The sequence below is a fragment of the Lutzomyia longipalpis genome, chromosome 1, assembly GCF_024334085.1.
Source record: "Lutzomyia longipalpis isolate SR_M1_2022 chromosome 1, ASM2433408v1".
In the NCBI taxonomy this organism is placed as follows: domain Eukaryota; kingdom Metazoa; phylum Arthropoda; class Insecta; order Diptera; family Psychodidae; genus Lutzomyia; species Lutzomyia longipalpis.
In genome coordinates, this window is record NC_074707.1 from 43,990,109 (window position 1) to 44,010,325 (window position 20,217).

The window sequence follows — 20,217 nt, forward strand, 5'->3', positions numbered from 1 at the left end:
CAGGGCAGTTCTTCTTCTACAAGCTAAGAATTCCATATGATTATTTTTCTTTAAGATATGTCTCCTGTTCTGAATGCAGCTACGATTCTGAGGCATGCACTTGCACTTCAGCTGATCGATGCTACTGCAGCTTAGGAGCAGATCAGATGGTCAGTGCTAAATTGTCCTGCAGCGCAACTACACCAGGTAATCGTGAATCCTTAATGACTTGCCGCACAGAGGACAAATGCTACTGTTCAATGGGCGAAGGAGCAGAATCTCACACAACATGGTGTGACACAGATAGTTGCGTGAGTGCCAGCAAGTGCTACTGCCGTCGTGTTGGCAATACCAAGCCAATACAGAATTGTCGAGGACGAAGAGACAATCTCGCACTGGATTATGAACTCTTCACAGTAGGAGGTGGTGGGGGTGGTTCAGGAGACAGCGGAGACACAGAGCAACGTGCTCAGGAAGCTCTTAGTGTAAAGAAAAGCGTGGAAATGGCTGCGGTATTTGCAGATGTGAAACTAAGTCAGACCACAGATATATCAAGTATAGCTCAGAATCACAGAGAACGCAAGAATCGTTGCCCTAAATCGAATCTGATTAAAAGTGATTTCACAACAAAGTCCGAAGGAATTGCTAAGAAGGAAATACGGGATAAGTTATCGAAGAGAACAACAAAGTCTGAGGGTTACTATCAAACAGTTAATCCTGGTCAAATTAGTGCCTCTCTTGAGGATTCTCTTGGTTATCTGCCGTAAAGAAAAATTGACTCCTTAGAAAAAAAGAAACTGCGGAATTTCTGTGCCCAAACCGAAGAATTGCAGTACCTTCTAATACTATAAGTAGGACGTTTAGTTGTAGAATGTAATAGAACAAGAAAATATGGTGTTGGTTTGGGATATTAGAACCTTGGGTGGTTGAGGATATTTATTCTATCATCCAATCTCATTAGAAATAGATTTAAAGTAAAGAGCGGCTTTAGGGTTCTCCAACCTATACCTTTTAAGAACTCTCTTAACTTTCAGGAGCTTTATTAAGAACAAAAATACTTAATTCTCTACTTAATCAATTGAATATATTTTTGTGAAAAAATATTCACACAATTGATTTCAAATCATTTACAATTTTAACTACTTATATAAGATCTTCTTCAATGTTTTAAGGAGCTGATTTTTTATGAAAATTTTTGTGAAAGAATTATCCAAGAATTAATTGGAAAGATCAATCAGCTCCTATAGATTTTTAACAATAGACCACATGTTTTCAAAAACATACTGCATCCATAAGAGAGTGTAAATAGGAACACATTTAGGGAAATTTGCAATAAAGAGAGAAATATTAAGCAAAATAATTACAAAGACAAATGAAATTCTATTTTTTCCTATTGTGATAAAACATCTCATTCGCCATTGAGAGATAAAAATACTTATAATGTACCTCTTTTTTCCACACAATAATTATGTTCAAACTATCTCGCGACTCGACTTGACTATGGTTTGATAATAATTTCATAACATTTAATTTAAAGACTAAAATTGAAACAAGAATTAATTTCATGATTAAATAAAGTTTAGAATCTTCAAAAAAAAAAGATACAGGTAAAAACAGCTTGTGATCACACTGTTGAATGTGACTAAATGATCGCGAGGGAGCATCTATGTTGTTTAATGCGTTGGAAAGTATCAAAATAACGGAAGAAAAGTGATGGGAGAGTATAAAAGCGTGGGAGACAAATACATTGTAACATTTAAGAGCAATAAAAGTAATTAACTAGGGCAATTTTGTGGCTAATGTGGAAAATTAACTACTGATGATATTCATGTCGTGCAATATAGGAAATTATTGTGCAATCATTTTATTTTTATATCCTTATTTCATTTGTAAAATCTTTAATGAAGACAATAAAAAATAAACTTTATTTGAATTTTTTTAATATACTTTTCATCATAATGGTTAATTGGTTGGCATAAAAAATAAAGTGAAACTATCTACTCCAGAAGTCCTGACGACGTTCAAGTTGAAGCATATTCTCGTTTATAATTCGAAGAGTAATGTTGAAAACCATGCGAATATCTTGAAATTTAAGAGAGGTGGTAAGCCTAAAATTCATTAGTATGCCAGCAACAATTGTTCTTGCTGCTATGAGGCCATAAGTCATTCCAATGCAATTCCTAGGTCCTCCAGAGAATGGAAGGTACTGCAAAGGATGTCTTTTGGCAACATTTTCCGGTAGAAAATTATCTGGATTGAAGAGATTTGCATTTGAGCCCCATGTCTTGGGATTGCGATTGATTCTCATAATAGGAATACCAACTGCACATCCAGCTGGGATTGTAAAGTTTTCTAAAAACATTAAAAAATCTTTGATCAATGTATTCTTTCAATTAGAGAGTCTTTTGTATTTACTTAATTTAACATCTGCTGTAACTTCTCTCCCTATGTAAGGTACAACCGGGAAGAGTCTCAAAGTTTCTTTGATAATCATATCAAGATACTGCAGCTGTTTAATACTGTCGTAGTCAATTGAAACATCTTCACTTGTAAATACTTGTTTCAGTTCCCTGACTGCTTTTTCTTGGATATCTGGATGCATTGCTAGCATAAGAAGGGTGTAAGAAGCTAAATTGGTTGTAGTGTCTGAAGCAGAATACAACATAACATCCAATTCTCCTCGAACATCCGTGAAGTCAATGTGACCTTTGACCCAGTATCTTAACAGTTGATTTATTACAATTTTAGGTTTCTGCTCAATTTCTTCATTATTCAGCAATGCTAGTTCTTCACGCTTCTCTTGCTCGGCATCTGCCACCACATCAAATGAATCCCATTTCATTTTGATAATTCTATCAAAAAAATTATGAATAACTCCCATAGATTGCATCTGAATTTTATACATTTTTGATAAACCAAATATCCAATCAATATGGTAGATTGTTTTAGCCACACGAGTAGCAACAACCAATGAAGCAGCCTTCACAGCATTGAGGTAATCTTGGTTCTTTCCCTCTTGTACATCGATATCTACATCCGTAAGAGTTGCTACAAAAAAGGATATTTCTTAATCTCTTGAGATTTTCTTATCTAATTTTCTACTAACTTGTGATTAGATCAAGGACGCATGAGTACATGTGTTCGAGAATATTGATGTTAGATCCTTCCTTTTCCTTTCGCAAATTACTTATCATCACTTGAGCTTTTTGATTAAAAATTGGAATGAGAGTCTTGATCACATTCAATCCAAATGAAGGGCTAAGAATTTTTCTGTGCACCCTCCAAAGGTTTACTAAAAAATTAAAATTAATCCAACTATAAAATAAGTTCTGAATTATAAAGAATTTGTCTACCTGGAGCTGCCACAAGTCCACGATCGTTCTTGAAAAATTTATACATATAGGGTTTGGACATGGCATTGGGATCGGAAAGAAGAATCTCCAAATCCTTTAATAAATCATAAATTAAGGTCAAATATTTAGCGAATGATAAAGGAAGTTATTCTGGAGTTTTCACCTCAGGATCTTCAACGAAAACAATCATTTTTAGAGGTCCTACGTACACTGTTGCAGGAAGTTGAGTTTCCTCGAGAAGTTTCATTGCATATTGAGTTATTTCTAGTAATAAAATTAAATTAAAACTATGAAATTTTTTAACTTTCTGTTATTAAATTTAATTGATACCTTCAGGATCTTTTCCAATGAATGCCATTATTCCGCCAATAAATGGATGTTCGGGAAATTTATTCAGGTGTCCTACATACTTGTTGAGTCTCCTCTTTTCCAAGTAAACGTACAGAAGGAATAACACAAAAGATATGAGAGATAAATTCACAAAAATAAGGACAAAACCCATTCTGTGATAATATTTAAGAAAACACGACAAAAGTAAAGATTTTGCTAACCGATTTTGTAGTAACTACTTCACATAAAATTTTCATACTGACCAATTCTGATGATTGACAAGATGGAGTATGCGTATGAAAAGTCGTCTCACTGGTAACCTCCTTTTTTCCCATATTTGTGATTGTACAACATTTAATTGTAGCATTGTCTCACATAAAATTACCTTCTCAAACAACCTTTATACATATATTAATTGTTGCTGATCTATTATAGAAAATATCGATTGAACTACTTCAATCTTACCAAGATGTGCAAGTGTGAGGATTCTCAAATGAACTTGATCTTTTATTTTGTATTCTCTTTTTTTTCTTGAGAAAATATATAGTTGGAGTTATTTCAATTATCCCTGGCATCTCAGCATAACTTGAATAGGAAATTAGAGGGGGTACTCGACACAAACTCCTAATGTCTGTTATAAATTTGAGGGAAAAATTCATGTATAGAATGCATAACGTATGTCATGAATAGGATTTTCCATATTATTACGCCATGAATATATTAATCTCACGTGAATCTCAAATGACATTCAATTGTGCAAGCCATTAGCCTCATCGTCACATCAATTAAATTCAATTGAATTGCATCAAAAATGCATAAATTAATTGAACATTCCACTGGCATCTTTTAAGTGATTAATCCCTTCTCTGCGGGTAATAATCGTTTTTCATGTGAACTTGCTCCTATTTTTCTCAACATTCGCTCTCGTGTGTTTCTAAGCACGCGCTACCACTTTGTACATAAGTTTCACTGTTGTGGCAATGAACCATACGAGACATCGGAAGTATCTGTTGATGGGGGTTTTTCAGGATTGTAGCAAATTTACACAGACTTTTGATTGTTTGTGTGGAAAATACCTTGCGGGCAGCTTAATTTACCTGCACCATGCGGTCAAGTTACAAGAAAAACCTCATACTCGGCATAACCTGTGTCACAGTCACGCTAATTCACCTGCAATTACGAATTTTCTTCTCTCACACAAAAGGTGAGAAATACGAGGCGCATACAATCACACATTTTGCTTGCATCGGTGTCTGATGTACTTGCAGCATGCTGATTTTATCCCACCAGGAAGTTCCATAAATGAGTCAGTATTGTGAGACCTCTGAGTACAGTTCTTCCCTCTAACGTTCATTCAAACGTCTGGCAAAGTTAGTTTAAGGAAAGGAGTCTTATTTTCAACACCTCATCTTTGATATTTTGTACTTTTTTCTGTGATTTTATTTTTAATTCTCTTAAAAGTGAGTTAAGTGTATCGAAGAAGCAATGGGAGTTGCACTAATATTATTAGGTTTAACAATTGTTGCTGTGACAATTTATTGTTATGTGAAAAGAAGAAGAATTCTAAAGATGGTTGGGCATTTAGATCATTTTCCGCAATGGCCTATTATCGGTGGAGTGCACTCTTTTGCTGGGAAAGATGTTGCAGGTAAGAAGAATGAACAAATTTTGTGGTTTAGAAGTTAAAAATTTGATATTTTTTATTAGATTAAGATCTAAGAATTATTTTTCATTTTAAGGAATTACGGCAACAATAGACTATCTTCTGAAAAACGTAAAACTTCCGGCATATACCTGGGTTGGACCCCTTAAACTAATAATGGTGATAGATGATCCTGATGTAAGATTTTTAGTGAAGTTATTTATATTTAAATATATTAATAATGTTGATTTGTTTCATTTATTAGGATTTAGAAACTCTTTTATCTGATCCAGCAGCTTTATACAAGCCATATGTTTACAAATTCTTCAAGAACGACCGTGGATTAGTTACATCAGCACGTAAGTTTGCCAAAGATTTAAAAATTTCTATAAAAATCTTTACATTTTATATTTAAATCTACACAGCTCACATCTGGAAGGTACATCGGAAAATCTTGAGCCCATCCTTCTCGATTAGTGTCATGAAACACCTTATCCCAATGTTTAATAAGAAAATCACCAAAATGGTTAACAACCTGAAGCAACTCGAACAGGGAGTTGACGTCAATTTACTTGATCACCTCTATATGTGCACCTTGGACATGATCTCAAGTAATATAACTGCAGATAATTGGTGCCTAATCATAAAATCTTTGTCTCATACACGCGTTGGTTTTTTATAGCGTCAGCAACTGGTGTGGACATTGACCTCCAAGATGGGACAAATCGTGAATACGTAAAAGGCGTAATTGCGGGGGCTGATCTCGTTGCAAAACGCATTATCACTGTACCCTATCACATTGAGTGGATTTACAGACTATCCAGTCTTTATAATGTTGAAAAGAAAGCTCTTAAAGCTGTAAATCAATTCCTTGATGGTATAATCAAGCTTAAAAGGACTATGTTTGATGAAGCAGCTGATGCTGAAGAAGAACGCCGAGAAGAGCTTGCAAAGCTCAATAATGAGGAAATTGAAACGAAACCTAAAATTGTTATTAATCAACTCTTTCGGTACTGGACCCGTGGTCAGTTGGATTTTCAAGATGTTCGTGATGAACTGGATGTTATGATCTACACTGGATCGGACACATCAACGCATTTAGCTTCCTACACCCTTCTTATGTTAGCAATTCATCCGAATATCCAAGAAAAAGTCGTTGAGGAACTTCAGAGTGTTTTCTACGATGAAACAGTTCCCTTTGACTATGACAGTATTAAACAGCTCACGTACCTTGAGATGGTAATTAAAGAAACTCTTCGCCTCTACCCAGTGATCCCGTATATTGCACGAGAAGTCAGGGCAGATGTGAAATTGAGTAAGTATGACTAAACATTCCAAAGCAAAGAATTCTTTTAAAGAATAAACGCAAAAGGGTTAATTTCAATTTATCTGAATTTCAGAAAACTTCACAGTCCCATCGGGAACAATGATTGGTGTCCCTTTCATTCGAATGAATCGAAACCCGGAAGCTTTTGGACCAAATCCCGAACTCTTCAACCCTGACCATTTTCTCCCTGAACGTGTAGAGAAGAGACATCCCAACCAATACATGCCATTCTCATTTGGCCCTCGAAACTGTATCGGTATGATCTACGGCACATATTCAGTCAGATGCATCGTAGCGATGATGATGATGAACTTTAGAATAAGCACACGAATTAAGTTTAAGGACATAAAGGTCGTCTACAACATTACACTACGAATAACAAATGAGAATCTCGTCAATCTCACGCCACGTCATGATTTCTGGCAAAAAATATGATTTTTTTTCATTCTGGGAAATGAGTTTGAGCGGCGAGAAAATAAATAATTTCAATTGTCAATCAAATGAGTTTACTTCTCCTCCTTCTGTGTTATTTCTCTCAAAACAACCTCTGTAATTTCCAATGATTGATCCAATGAATAATTACGTGAACGGAGGAGGGTATAGGTAGGAATTAAAGCAGATGAAATTGCTGTGGTTTTTGAATTTTCGCATTAAAATCATGCTGCGATACTTTGCATATTGAAAGCTCCCACCAGGCGCCTCCATTGAGAAACTTTGAGTAGTTCATCCCCGAATGCTCATACACTCATATTATTGCACATCTGGAAGTTTTTTTTTCTAATGTGGAAAAGCGACGGAAAAGTTTTCCCCACCAGTAGGCAGGTAACGTCAAATCTTAATTAATTACACACTAGTACAGATATTAAGTTCTCATAGAGCATTCACAGTGATTTTTGCACTGCAACCGGATTAATATATCTGAGAACGTCGCCGAGTTCAGTTGAGTCGCGCGAAATTGCATTTTAAACTTTAAATTTGATAATTTTAAATAAGTCTTCAAATGGATTTCTTTAGTGTCTTCAGTATTTTACTAATAACCACTGTATCAGTGCTTTTAATTCACATCCAATTGCGCAAGAGGCGGCTTATTAAATTAATCGGAGTTAAAGTGAGTCGTTTTCCCGAATTACCCCTCATAGGAGCGGCCTATGCATTCTTGGGAAAAGATTGTGCAGGTGAATTTTTTATATTTTTATCATATTTGTATAAACAGAGCTAATCGAATTAATCGATTAGAAAATATGCTGTGTGCCGTGACATAGTAAAGGAAAACTGGATCTCAAAAGCATAGCCGAAAACGCAACAAATTACATTTCAATTGACATCTTTCAACCAGTTATCTTCTCCTTAGAAGCATTTTTACTTAAAATCTCGAAGTAAAGAGATTGACGTGATTCTTTTAAGCTTTTCAATACTTCTTAACAGTTTAGAAGGAAATCATTTAATAGTGAGTAATTAGAGTAAATGACGGGAAATTTACATTTATAAACTTGCTAGATAGTAAAAGCGGAATTTTAAAACAACTGATTTGCATTTTGATACATTTTAATGAATATGTCATGAAATTGCAAATTAATTAGTTAGTATTTACATTTTATGAGAATTTTATTAACTAAAGAAATAAAGAAAGATTTATTTTTAGAAAGATTAATTGTCAAAGGCATAGATTAAAATTATCTATGTCTCGTAGATTTGATTGACAGTAAATTAGGAAAGTTATCTATTTGAGAAAAAAAAAGCTTTTTCGAGCTTTAATAGTACTCCTACATAATTAAACTAACGTAAAGCCTCTGTCTTACAATATATTTCCAACTAGGAATTACCGAGACAGTTGATCGCATGCTGAACAGCGTTAAGCTACCTGTTTACACTTGGATCGGTCCATACCAACTCTTCCTCATCATTGATAATCCCGAAGATTTGGAAATTCTCCTATCAGATCCAAATGCCTTGGAGAAGCCTTACATTTATAAATTCTTCAAGAAAGATCGCGGTCTAATTGCAGCTAAAGGTGAATCATATTTCAGCATTGATTCATTCATAATGAAGAACAAACATTGTTTAATCTTACAGCAAACGTTTGGAAGGTGCACCGCAAAATCCTAAGCCCCTCATTCAGCATCAACATGATCAAGACCCTAATACCGACATTTAATCGTAAAGCGCAAAAAATGATAGATAAACTGAAAAATGAGAAGGAAGGTGTCGATATCAATCTACTTGAGCACTTTTACACTTGTGCCGTGGACATGATCACGTGTAAGTTAAAGTTATGGTAATTATATCAATAGTGAAAAAAATTACAAACTCTCATACACAATTTTTGTTACCTTCTGCAGCTGCTACAACGGAGGTTGACATTGACATTGATGATGAAAGAAATCGCGAATACATACGCGCTGTAATTGCTGGTGCTGATACAATTGCTTACCGTATGATTCAGCCGCATTATCACTTTGACTGCATCTACGGATGGTCTAAGCTGTACAAAATCGAACAGGCTGCCTTTAAGGTGGCGGATGAGTTCTTGGCGAGAATTATCAAATTGAAGAAGGACTTGTTTGATTCAAAAGCAGATGCGGAGGAAGAGAAACGCGAAGAGATGGCTAAACTACGAAATGCGGAATTCGAGCAGAAACCTAAATCTGTCATTAATCAACTGTTTCGATTTTGGTCAAAGGGAACGATTGGTTATCAGGATGTACGGGATGAGCTTGATATTATGCTTTATACTGGATCAGATACATCCACGCATCTGGCTTCATACACGGTCCTAATGTTGGCCATGCATCAGGATATTCAAGAGAAGGTTGTTGAAGAACTAAAAAGGGTTTTTGTCGATCCTTCCATTCCTATTGATTACGACAGCATCAAGCAACTTACGTACTTGGATATGGTTATCAAGGAAACACTAAGGCTATATCCTGTAATCCCATATATAGGACGCAATACTACAAAGGATATTAAGCTGAGTAAGTAATTTCTTTTCTTTTCTTTTAATTCTTAAGGCATTTCTTGAACAATTTCATAAATTCGTTGCTATGTAATATTTCAGAGAACCTAACCGTTCCATCTGGAACAATGATTGGAATTCCACTCATGAAAAATAACCGAGACCCAATTGCATTTGGACCTAATCCCAATCTATTTGATCCCGATAATTTCCTCCCGGAACGAGTAGCAAAAAGACATCCTTACCAGTATCTGCCATTTTCCGGAGGTCCTAGAAATTGCATAGGAATGATTTACGGCCTCTTCTCCGTACGCACCATTGTGGCATCGATGATGATGAATTTCAAAGTCAAAACAGCCCTACGCTTTGAGGACATTAAACTCGTCTACAACATTTCCCTACGGATAACTAATGAAAATCTCGTGAAAATTGAGCCCAGGAATTTTTGGACAGTAAATAATTAAATTTATGTTGGGATTGTTTATTAAATTAAATATTTCATCCAAACTAGCCACGCGCTATTTATATTTATTGGGAGAGTTCAAAAAAAAAAGAGAGAAAAGTGTGGCAGGAGCTAAAATTTGCCACAATAATTTACATTTTTTGTGACCGGTGTTTGGGTGGATTGCACAACATTCTCCAAGTTTGCATCAACACATGATCCAAAAATATAATCCGTGTTTTTCTCGCAGTTTATTTATTTTTCCTCTGATATTTTATCGCGAGAGCTCATCTTCTTCTCAAACACCATCACAGAGATCTAACAAAAATGCGCTAATAACTAGCCAAGTATTGCAGATACAGTTTCTCTTTGAATCACAGATGAGTTTCAATATTTTACCAATTAGGGAAGTTATGAGAAAAAATGTAGATTTTTTATTTGCCAATTGATACTAATTTTAACTACCTACAATCCATGTAAGTAAATAATGTTTAAATCTGGAATTGAAGAGATTTTTTAGAATATTTTTCTTCAAGTTTTTCTGCGCAATAGAACACAAGAAAAAGGGTTTTCCTGTTTCCTTATAAAATAAACAAACGTAAAATATTAGTGATGATTATTGATTTTCAAATGCCTGGTGGCACATTTATATAGCATTTCCATACCCAGAAGAGCTTCATCATCTCCCCCACTCGGTGTATTTTATTATAGAATGAAAATCTAACAGAATTATGTATAGGTAGGCGCACATTTATTCTGAATAGCGTCCTTGAGCCCTTCCACGTCACCCTTACTGCCTGAAGAAAATTCAATGTCAACTGCCGGAGCGAATGTTACCCCCCTAACTCACGACGGAACCCATAACCGACCTACTCCTCTCGAAATAGAATGCGTCCCCATGGTAAGATGCGCAGGACAGTATTCTCAGTATAGAAGCGCATCCATCACGCCCGGCCAATACATGCAGGCAGGCACTGTGAGTATCCTAGAGGCTGGTGACCACACAGCCAGTACACTCTCTGCATGAAGCCACAATATTTCTCACGACACATTCACTCACATTGGTGCGAAGGGTGAGGAAGTACTACGTTACTGATCATCTCACGAGAGAATCATGTCTGTGTGAATTTTCACGAATGAACATCATCCACAGATATTCAGTCGATTGAACGGTACGAAACTGTGAGGATAGTTTTACAAAAACTTGACAATTTTCCTCAATAAAAAAAGAAGAAGATAGAATTTGCAAAGTTAGCTTTCACTCTCTACTAAAGAAGAGGTCAGTGATAAGGGTAAAGTAATAAGGTGTAAAGGAAGAGTTTTTTCAGTGATTAAAAAAAAAAGATTTACAACAAAAGTTGCATATAAACGATGGCAAAGGGAAAAGGTGGTGGAAATAAGGACGAGGTAAGCCATTGCCCTCTCTTAGAATTTGGCTTAGAATACGCACAAAATTTTGAGATAAAATTAGAAGAGATATTCTTGAAGACTTCAAAATAACAAACTCTGCCAAAGGTCATCATTGAAGAATTTGCTTGTGTTACAATTTAATACACACCCCAAACTCTTTTTTTTTTAGTTAGTGTATACATATATAAATAGCTATAATAGCTTACTTCTCTCACCTCTCGGAAGTCCTCCAGAGGCAGCAAAATCTAAAGTGCTTCTGTGAATGAAAATACGTGCTTTGCGCATTTATCGATTGATTCATCCCACTTTTAATTGCGCCACAATTAAATTTGGCAAATTGACAGTATATATTCTGAGAATCACGCTCTATACTCAATTATTATGATTAAATAAAGTCTATTATTTACAGAAAAAGAGTGGAGCAGCCGCAGCCGCCCCCAAAGCGGGTGGCGATGCAAAGGCAGCTGATGCTAAAGGTGGAAAAGGTGGCAAAAAAGGTACATCCAAATAAATTGATCTACTTTTCTCATTCATTCAAGCATAAAATACTGATTGCTGATTAAGCGATTAATCGAAACTAATTATTCACCTTCTCTCTCTCCCCCTCAACAGGTGGCAAGAAGTGACAGTAAGGGTCGATTTTCCTCAGCACCTATGCAATACATTCTACCGATGATTGTGAAAAGAAAATCAATTTCTGATTTTTTTCCTTGTCTGTGAAAATGATATGTGTACACATTGATAAATATAACCCCCCAACCCCTCTCTCACCCCAAACCCATTTCCCCCTCCCCCAACTTCCCAATATCACTAGTCGATACGAAATGTGGTCTATATACCTATACTACAAAAAAAATATCGTGACTTCCAACCAAAACATATTCAACACATAAAATTGCAATTTGATCCCAAAAATAACCAACACACTCTCTATACTACCAATTTCAAAATGTGACTCATTTTTTTTTGGAATTATGTACTTTTGAGAACAATATAATTGTAATAATAAAAATAAATACAAACAGAGCTATAACTCTATAGATAAAATACAATTTTTTTTCTTAACTGGGATGAATACTCACTGTTTTCCGGCTCTTTTTTTCGTCTATGATTTGAACCAATCCTGGGACATTACACCGAAGAAGGCAGCAGCTCCGGATTTAACATTGCTAGCATAGTTTTGGGTTGTACTCACAACGGATGATGATTGCCGACTATCATCGTATTTTCTTGATTTTTCAGGAGTAGTGGAGGACTAGAAAATTGCGAAAAAGAATTTATTAATTTTTGGTTTAAGTTGAACGTTTTTGGTTATTCATTCCTAAATATTATTATTTATTCTTATATTAAAAAAAAAAACATAAAATAGCATAAATGTTATTAGAATGTAAAAGAGTTAGCTTCCAATTAAACTTAGCATGCGCAAAACTCTTTCTCCTTATCTTAATTTCGTATTAATGAGGCTTTAAAGAATTAATTTGAGGATCCTTAATTTTGATAAAAAGTTCTTTTAATTAGTAGAAGTTCTTCGAAAAATAAAAAGAAAAAAAAACCAAAACAACAGAAATTAGTATCAAAAATTCAACAACTCCCTCATACTTTTTTGCTGCTGTAAACTAACCCTTTATGACTGTGAACCAAGAAAGAAATAAAGGAAATTTCCTCTTTTATCTTCAAATAGAAAATCAATTAAAAATTCATACCTTTTCAATCGATGTTGAGGTGGAAGTTGGAACTTTTGCCGCTGTGGCGGTATTAGAAGAAATAATCGGCAGGAGTGGGAACCACGAAACCGGATCAGAAGTTCCTGCTCCAGAAATTGCAAGGATATTCGGCTCCTTTTCCTGACTAGTTGGTGTTTGACGATTACCCAGCATTGCCACCAAGTAATCCATATTGGGCACAATACATCCCAATTGATGAAGAACACGATGAGCTGCCCGCTTTACGTTGGCATTAATATAATCGTAGGACATCTCGAAGTCGAAAGGGTCGACTCGTGATTTAAAATTCTGACTCAGGCTTTGACCTTTTTCCGTGAGACCTTTATTCTCTCGCGCCACGAGCACGAGGGAGATGAATTTGACATCGAAATAGTACTGAATGCAGCAATTTTGATTTGTCTGGATCATCTCATTTTCCAATTGGATACGATAGAAATCAAATAATTGAGTGATTACATTCTCAACGAGTCGATTGAGAATGATCCTTGGAATTGTGTGTGAACCAACTTGATTGAGATCCCGGCAGAGATTGAAAAGTTTCTGCTGAAGGGATAAACTCGGCTGGGATGGTACCCGGATGGAAGATTTCAATACAACTTCCTGTTCATTCTTCTCTTCAAGTGTGATTGTTTCCCAATTGGAGAATTCCTGAAGGATAACGTTAAGATTTGTTGCTTGCGTAGATGAACTCTTGCTCTGTGTATCCTTCAGGAAGGAAATGAGCCACAGATTCCAAAAATGCAGACTCTCCTCCTCAAGTCTTTGACACATTTGTTTCCACTTCTCGAGATCATCATCCTCGGAATTGGAGTTGCGTCTTGAGAGGCAATTTTTCAAATATGGACAAAGCTCTGCAAATGCTTGGAGAAGTTTGGCGAGATTTATAAAGTTTCCCTCAGCCCCTAAACGTCCTGACCTAGTAAAGGAAAATATTTTTGTTCAATTTCTGTTTAATAAAATGGGAATTTATATTTCAATCTTACCTCAAAAATGCGACAAATTTGAGGATCCTTTCTGTACTGCACTGCACGAGAAATTCAGTTAAAGTGTCCGTGACTACTTCCGGAAGAGCTTTAAGATGTTTGTCGGCATCAGAATCTCTGGAGACATAATTGCTGATATCGTTAAAGAGCAATTCAAGCCTCTTATCGAGATTCTCACAAACAGCAACGATAGCTGGAGTGTATCCCTTGGTTTTCATCAGCAGTTTATGCGTCTTCTGGTCCTGACTTATCGCTTGCTGAAGACTCTGTGGTATATCTGATGATTCCTCAATCCAAATCATTTTTCCAATACTCTTGGCTGATTTATCAGCATTTTCAGCTAATTTCTCAACATCTTTCTGAATGGCCTCGAGTGTTGCATCCCATGAGCTTTCAATTATGTGCTTTACACGCTCATTGAGAAGATCTTGGTAGAAATACTCATAGGCTGCAAAGCCCTTTGGGAGGAAGAGCCTTTCACAGATAATCTCCCAATCTTCAGGTTTCTTCATTGCCATTGCCTGTCGTTTGATATCGTGAATAACTTTCACGGAGGGTATCAAATCTATTAAAGACTTCAGGGCAGTTTTTGTGGCCAAGGAGAGTTTTTCAAGCCATGCTCTGGAAAATGATGCAACGGATTCCGAAGTAATGGTCTTGGCAGCAACTTGAGGCTTAAATTGACTAATTATTCCCGGTAGGACTCCCATAATTTCCGAATTGTCAAATTTAATAAGGGAAATTGTGGGTTCCTTCCCTTCCAAATCTTTAATTTCCTCCATTATGAGTCCTTCGGTACCTTCCTTTCCCACAAAGCACTTAAAGATAATTTCTGAGCTCTCCATGACTAATCTTAGGCTGGTTAAAATTTTATCCTTCACCTTCCTCGATTTATCTTCCTCATCTTCTGCTAAAATATTGAGGAAAGCTTTTAGTCGTAGCTCAATGAATACCGTCAGCAAGGTGTCTATGTTGCTAGATTCAAGAAGCAGCAAACTAGCTAAGCATTTTGATGCCACGCTGGCGGGGAGAATCTCCCGGCCAAGTGTGGTAAAACAGTGATCACGAATGATCTCCAGGAATGGTCTGAGCACCGTCCACTGTCTCCTAGCCACTGGGAAGTATATAACAGCAGTATTATCGTTTAGCTGAAGATCAGTACTCATGTGGCGTGAGAAAGCAAACAGCTGGGCCGCCACGAAATACTCATCGTGATGAAGGTGCGTCCAAATCATCTCCGGAAGGAGCGTTAGAATGTGAATCTGCACCACAACGCCGTAGTATTTGCTTCTAGCTTGAATTATCTGATTCTTATCACTTGTCTGGGTGTCTTTTCCGTACTTCTTGAGGTTCTCCGTAACCCTTCCGGAATGTTCAAGAATACTCTCAATTCGTTGTACAACCAAGTTTGCCGTGGCTTTCATGTCATTAATCGTATCGGCGGCTTTAAGGAGATCTCGGTATCGTTCCCTAAAGTGAGTTTTGAAGAGTATTTGTGAATAAATCTTGTATTTATGTAAGAAATGAAGGAGAAAACTCACCCCACCATGGTTCTGAGATCTTCCTTTTTAATCTCAATCTCATCCTGAAGTTTCTTACTGACTTGCTCAATTTCTGATACAGTGTGCTGCTGGAAGAGCCTATCGGGATTCAATTCTAATAAATCACTCATATTTTTATGGTTTATTATGAACAATAAATGCGGAAAAATAGTCTCGCTGAAAATCAAAACAAACTTCTTCCACGTTGCACCCTTTAAGAATTTTGTCTTACTATGTTGGGCATTGGATGTTCCTACGACGTGTCTGATGCTTATCTGATAAAAAGGTTGATTTTCCGGGTTTTTCTGTTTCTCGTAACATCCTTTTTATATTTTTTTGCACAGAGAAAATTTATTTTCCTGCAAAAACTCTCAAAAATGTTAGAAAAACGTGAAAATTCTATTCGCGCTTGTACCATGAAACACAATGTTTCATTAGCAACCCATGAAACATAAGTATCGTTCTTCACATGGTGGCGCTTTTATTTTCCCGCCATCATGTTCAAATATTTTATTCGTTAACGGATTAAGGAAAAAATTAAGCGCAAATTATAAATTTCATTTTCATATCGCGTTTACAGACACAGGTCACGAATTGTATACTAAAAGGTTATCGCGTTTTTATTTCTTAGCAGCTTCCAACTGATTTTCATTCAGCAAGTAATAGCGGAAAGAGACTCACAGAATAAAATGGCAACGGATTTGTATCATTTTACAGACCCAAATTTTAATATTTCGTACGAAGTACAGCATGATAATTTTCTTGAGAGTCTCTGGAACGCAAGAATAATCACAATGGATGTCAAAGTGATGCTGAGATTCCATGTTGTTTGCTTGAACATCGTAAATAAAAGATTAATGATGGAGGAATCTTTTGATTGTTATGGAAATCCAATGAAAGGATCGAATGAGAGAGTTTGTCTCTATTTTTCGCTCATTCAGATGCTTTAACTACACAATTTTCTAGCATCAATCATTTACATTAAATGCTGAATAAAATCACTCGGAAAAATTGCATTAACTTAAGTAAAATAAACGATGGTCAGTCATACGTGGATCATCTCAAATAATGTTCTTAAAGAATGCGTATATGTACATTACCTCCCACCGTTTTACACGGCATCTCACGTTTTTCCTCCTCCCACTTAGTCAGGAATCGCATCTCAAACGGTGAATAGACGAATTTTTCCCTTCTTTCCACTATTTCGGCTAAATGACCTGTCCGAAGCAAGAGATGACGTATGCAAAAAAAAAATCATGCAGTGTCTTATGAAAAATTGAAATTTAGGAAATTCATTTTCCGCCACAAAGAGTCGTTGACTCCACTGTCAGGTCCACTTTAGGTGTGCGCTTATAGTCACGTGTCAATCAGTTTGATTTGGGCGAAATTTATGACCCACGTGCTGGCGGGTGATGGGGATCGCACCCACGACAGGAGAAGAGAAAATATGCCTTATTCTGACCTGTGGGCTTAAGACAAGAGAGTGTCGACAATATGTTAAGAAGGAAGCACGACATGATGATCTCTAAATTACAGGGCGCAACCATTACATACTGTTAAGATGAAAATCTTTGGCATCTTTATAGAGTTTTATCGACTCGTGCCAACTCGTGCTCACCTGTGAGGGAGGTCTAATTGTCTCAATAAACGCAATAAACAAAATATGTAAAATGTATGATTGTACGACCTTGCATGCAATTTTACAATGCAGGTCAATAAAAATTCAAGAGAAAGATTAGAAAAATTGTTTTTCCTCACTCAGATTTTTCCGGTCCAAGAAAAGGTAGTATAGATTGATTAATAATTCAGAGACTACAAGGGGTGATTATGAAATTCATCCCACAAATAAATTCACCCCCAAAGAAATATAAATTGAGAGGAATGATTTTATAATAAAAATTTCAAGTCTTTTGGGGTGAAATGAAAATGATTTGCTTTGAGGGAGTATAAAATCATTGCCGTGGAAAAATTTTCCCCAAAAGTTTGTTGAGCAAGATTTTCCAAGAGATTTTCCGTGCTGAAACTTTACCGCCTGTCCGTTTATCTGTTTGTTTTGTGTGTTTTGTGTGTCAGTGCTTTGTATGTTTTTCCTTGCCAGTCTCTCTCTCTGTTAGATGCACAGAACTTTAGAGTTTTCTGATGTTGGTGAAAAAGTTTGGATTTTTTTTTTGGGAAAAACAAACCCACCAGGTGCCTTTCATCACTCACCAAGTGGATGTGTGTGTCTTTTTTGGAAAAAGAGCCAACATTTATTATTAACCCTTGGAATGCGGAGCGGGGTCGTTGAACGACCCCAGCGCTATATTTCGTGTTATATCTCCATAAATATAAAAGATACCATTCCCATCTTTTGGAAATAAGTTCTTTGGTTATCTGAGGAGGTTGTGTAAAAATTTCAGCTCAATCCGTCCACCACAAGAAAAGTTATTAAGAAAAATGTAGAAGAAGAGAATTCAAAAATTGGTGTAACGGTCATGCTGCGGAAAATTTTTTAGAGCATAAACAACATAAAACATAATTAGAAGCATGTAAATGTGCAAAACAATAAAGAATATTCGAGAAATATTGCCATTTATCACTTTGCGGGAAGTTAGGGGAATGTGGGGAAGAGTGAAAAAAAAATTGCAGTTTCTTGGCAAATTTCTCAAAAATAAATTGTGAAAAATGATTGAAAAATGTTTTTCCCTAATATCTCCTTCTAAGTATTTTAGGGCGGCGAATTTGTGGTGCAGGGTGCAACAGGACTATATAAGGAATCTATAGGCACTAATCCGACAACTCCAGGTTGTATAGTTTGGGAGAAAATTGGCCTTCTTTTTGGGGTCGTTCAACGACCCCACCTTCGCATTCTACGTAACTACCAAGGCCTCCGCATTCCAAAGGTTAATACATCTCCACCACGCTCCATGGTTAGAGCTCAAATTTTAATTAGACTCCTCCCTTTCATTGCGCCCATCCGCAGGAGTTGTGCATGGGAAAATTTATTCTTCATGTGATTTCTTTGCAGCAGTGCCGTGGAAAATGAAGGATTTTCTTTTTGGGGAAGTTTCTTTAGTGTGGCGCGAAGAACGGAAAAGGAAGTTTATGCGGTATGTATATACATAATAATTACAAAATGGCATATTGGGAATGTAATTAATTAAGATGTTGTGGCACAAATTGTCATAGATAGTCACTTCCGTCGACGGAAAGCCCCGCGTATAACAAAATGAGATGAAAACGTACCACAGGTGTCAGGATACTTTGCATAATGAAAGTTAATAATATGCTTGCTCTCGGGGATGCCTTCTGGTTAATTGAATCCCAGAATTATACTGCGAATTCGCCGGCAGAGAGTAAGTAAGCCCTCAGTGTGATGATGAGCAAATTTCCACCCTCATTCAATCAAATAGACCCCATGTAGGAAGTGAAAGGGGTGCGCGCATTTTCACGCGGGTGGAAAACCACGGCTCTTGTGGAAAAGTTAAATTTTGAAAACAAAGAAACTCCTTGAGTGGTTCATACTGATTATTAAATTTACATGGATATTTCTAAAGTTCTTTGAAGGCACACAAGACTACAACTTTTGATTTTGACCAAACTCCCACATCTAGGCATGCGGGGAGCTCCATTAACTTTTCCTAAAAATATCCCTCTTTCCCACCCTTGGCCTCTCACTTCCCCCCAAAAACCGTGTTGTTTTATGAATCTTCTTGAGAGGTATTTCATCGACTTATTACTTCATCTTCATCACCATCAGCATCATCACTGCGGTGGTTGGTGGTGAGGGTGGCGAGTAAATAATTAATAAACGCTAAAAAGCCACATCTGCGACCATTTTAAATTCAACGACAATTTCTGAATTTGTAATTAGAACACACAGTGTTGGACGTACAAAGGGCCTTTTAAATATTTACAATGTATTTTTACGCAGCTTTTTTTTTTTCATTCAACTTATGAACTTAAAATGTTTGAAAAAAAATGGTTGGAGATCGGTTTATAGATTTTCTGCTTGGGAGACTTAAAATAAGGCAAATATGACCGTTTATAATAAAGGAAGATCCTTGTAATTTGTATTGTGATTTTTGTCCAAAATTTTCTAAAAGAATAATTTCTTCTGCAAGAGGTCAATTTGTCAAATGTGATGTTACTAATCGATTTTCTGACATTCAAACAATATTTGCCTTTTGTAACAAGCAAGGCAGAATATAAATGAATTAATGTAAAATAGCCGAAGACATCACAGAAGAAATTGAATGAAAAATAAATATGACAAATCGATCGAACGATTGAACTTTAAACCATTTTCTCCAATGGTTGTACAATCATTTCCAATAAAATGATAATTTTTAGGTGAAATTCCATCCATCATTTCTCTCCTATAAATGCACGATCCCCCGACTTGGGAAATGGACGATCGAGACATTCGACATCGTCTTTTGCTTTTGGTGCTACTTTTTCTTTCCCATCTTCTCTATATACCTTCTGTGGTGCACTGGGCCGATGAGATCGGCAATCGATTGCAACGTTGTGGGACCCTCTCTAAACACAAAA

The 20,217-nt window shown here is 36.3% G+C and overlaps 4 protein-coding genes and 1 long non-coding RNA gene across 9 annotated transcripts in view; 3 read left to right on the plus strand and 2 right to left on the minus strand.

Annotated features, from left to right (window-relative positions):
* LOC129787529 (uncharacterized) overlaps positions 1-1,906 on the plus strand; it is a 17,834-nt gene extending 15,928 nt beyond the window's left edge. For all 4 annotated transcript variants that reach the window (XM_055823222.1, XM_055823223.1, XM_055823224.1 and 1 more), the window contains one exon: positions 56-1,906. In XM_055823222.1, coding sequence (XP_055679197.1) covers positions 56-746 — 691 coding nt within the window. In that variant the 3' untranslated portion in view covers positions 747-1,906. The remainder of the gene's footprint in view (positions 1-55) is intronic.
* The window catches only part of LOC129787528 (conserved oligomeric Golgi complex subunit 1), a 26,242-nt gene extending 10,185 nt beyond the window's left edge, over positions 1-16,057 (minus strand). The window contains exons 1-4 of one of the 2 annotated variants that reach the window (XM_055823221.1): positions 15,685-16,057; positions 14,144-15,613; positions 13,140-14,076; positions 12,519-12,691 (exon numbers count right to left, since the gene is read on the minus strand). In XM_055823221.1, the coding sequence (XP_055679196.1) occupies positions 12,542-12,691; positions 13,140-14,076; positions 14,144-15,613; positions 15,685-15,815 (2,688 nt within the window). In that variant the 5' untranslated portion in view covers positions 15,816-16,057 and the 3' untranslated portion in view covers positions 12,519-12,541. Of the gene's footprint in view, positions 1-12,392; positions 12,692-13,139; positions 14,077-14,143; positions 15,614-15,684 lie in introns of those variants that run through there. The other variant, XM_055823220.1, reaches the window with a different exon arrangement.
* On the minus strand, positions 1,903-4,163 carry LOC129787572 (cytochrome P450 4C1-like). Its single transcript, XM_055823284.1, has 6 exons — positions 3,663-4,163; positions 3,496-3,596; positions 3,333-3,426; positions 3,086-3,271; positions 2,395-3,027; positions 1,903-2,331 (listed from the first exon to the last, which is right to left on the minus strand). Exons 1-6 carry the CDS (start codon positions 3,832-3,834, stop codon positions 1,973-1,975), a joined length of 1,545 nt encoding a protein of 514 aa, XP_055679259.1. The 5' UTR covers positions 3,835-4,163; the 3' UTR covers positions 1,903-1,972.
* On the plus strand, positions 5,047-10,094 carry LOC129792742 (cytochrome P450 4g15-like). The gene is made up of 11 exons (XM_055832124.1): positions 5,047-5,310; positions 5,402-5,502; positions 5,570-5,663; positions 5,730-5,915; positions 5,987-6,619; positions 6,705-7,053; positions 7,625-7,806; positions 8,448-8,642; positions 8,705-8,890; positions 8,971-9,603; positions 9,687-10,094. Exons 1-11 carry the CDS (start codon positions 5,148-5,150, stop codon positions 10,046-10,048), a joined length of 3,084 nt encoding a protein of 1,027 aa, XP_055688099.1. The 5' UTR covers positions 5,047-5,147; the 3' UTR covers positions 10,049-10,094.
* LOC129787660 (uncharacterized) lies at positions 11,080-12,483 on the plus strand. The gene is made up of 3 exons (XR_008750243.1): positions 11,080-11,433; positions 11,846-11,933; positions 12,049-12,483. It is a non-coding gene; the product is annotated as an uncharacterized LOC129787660 (long non-coding RNA).
* Positions 16,058-20,217: the final 4,160 nt, after the last annotated feature.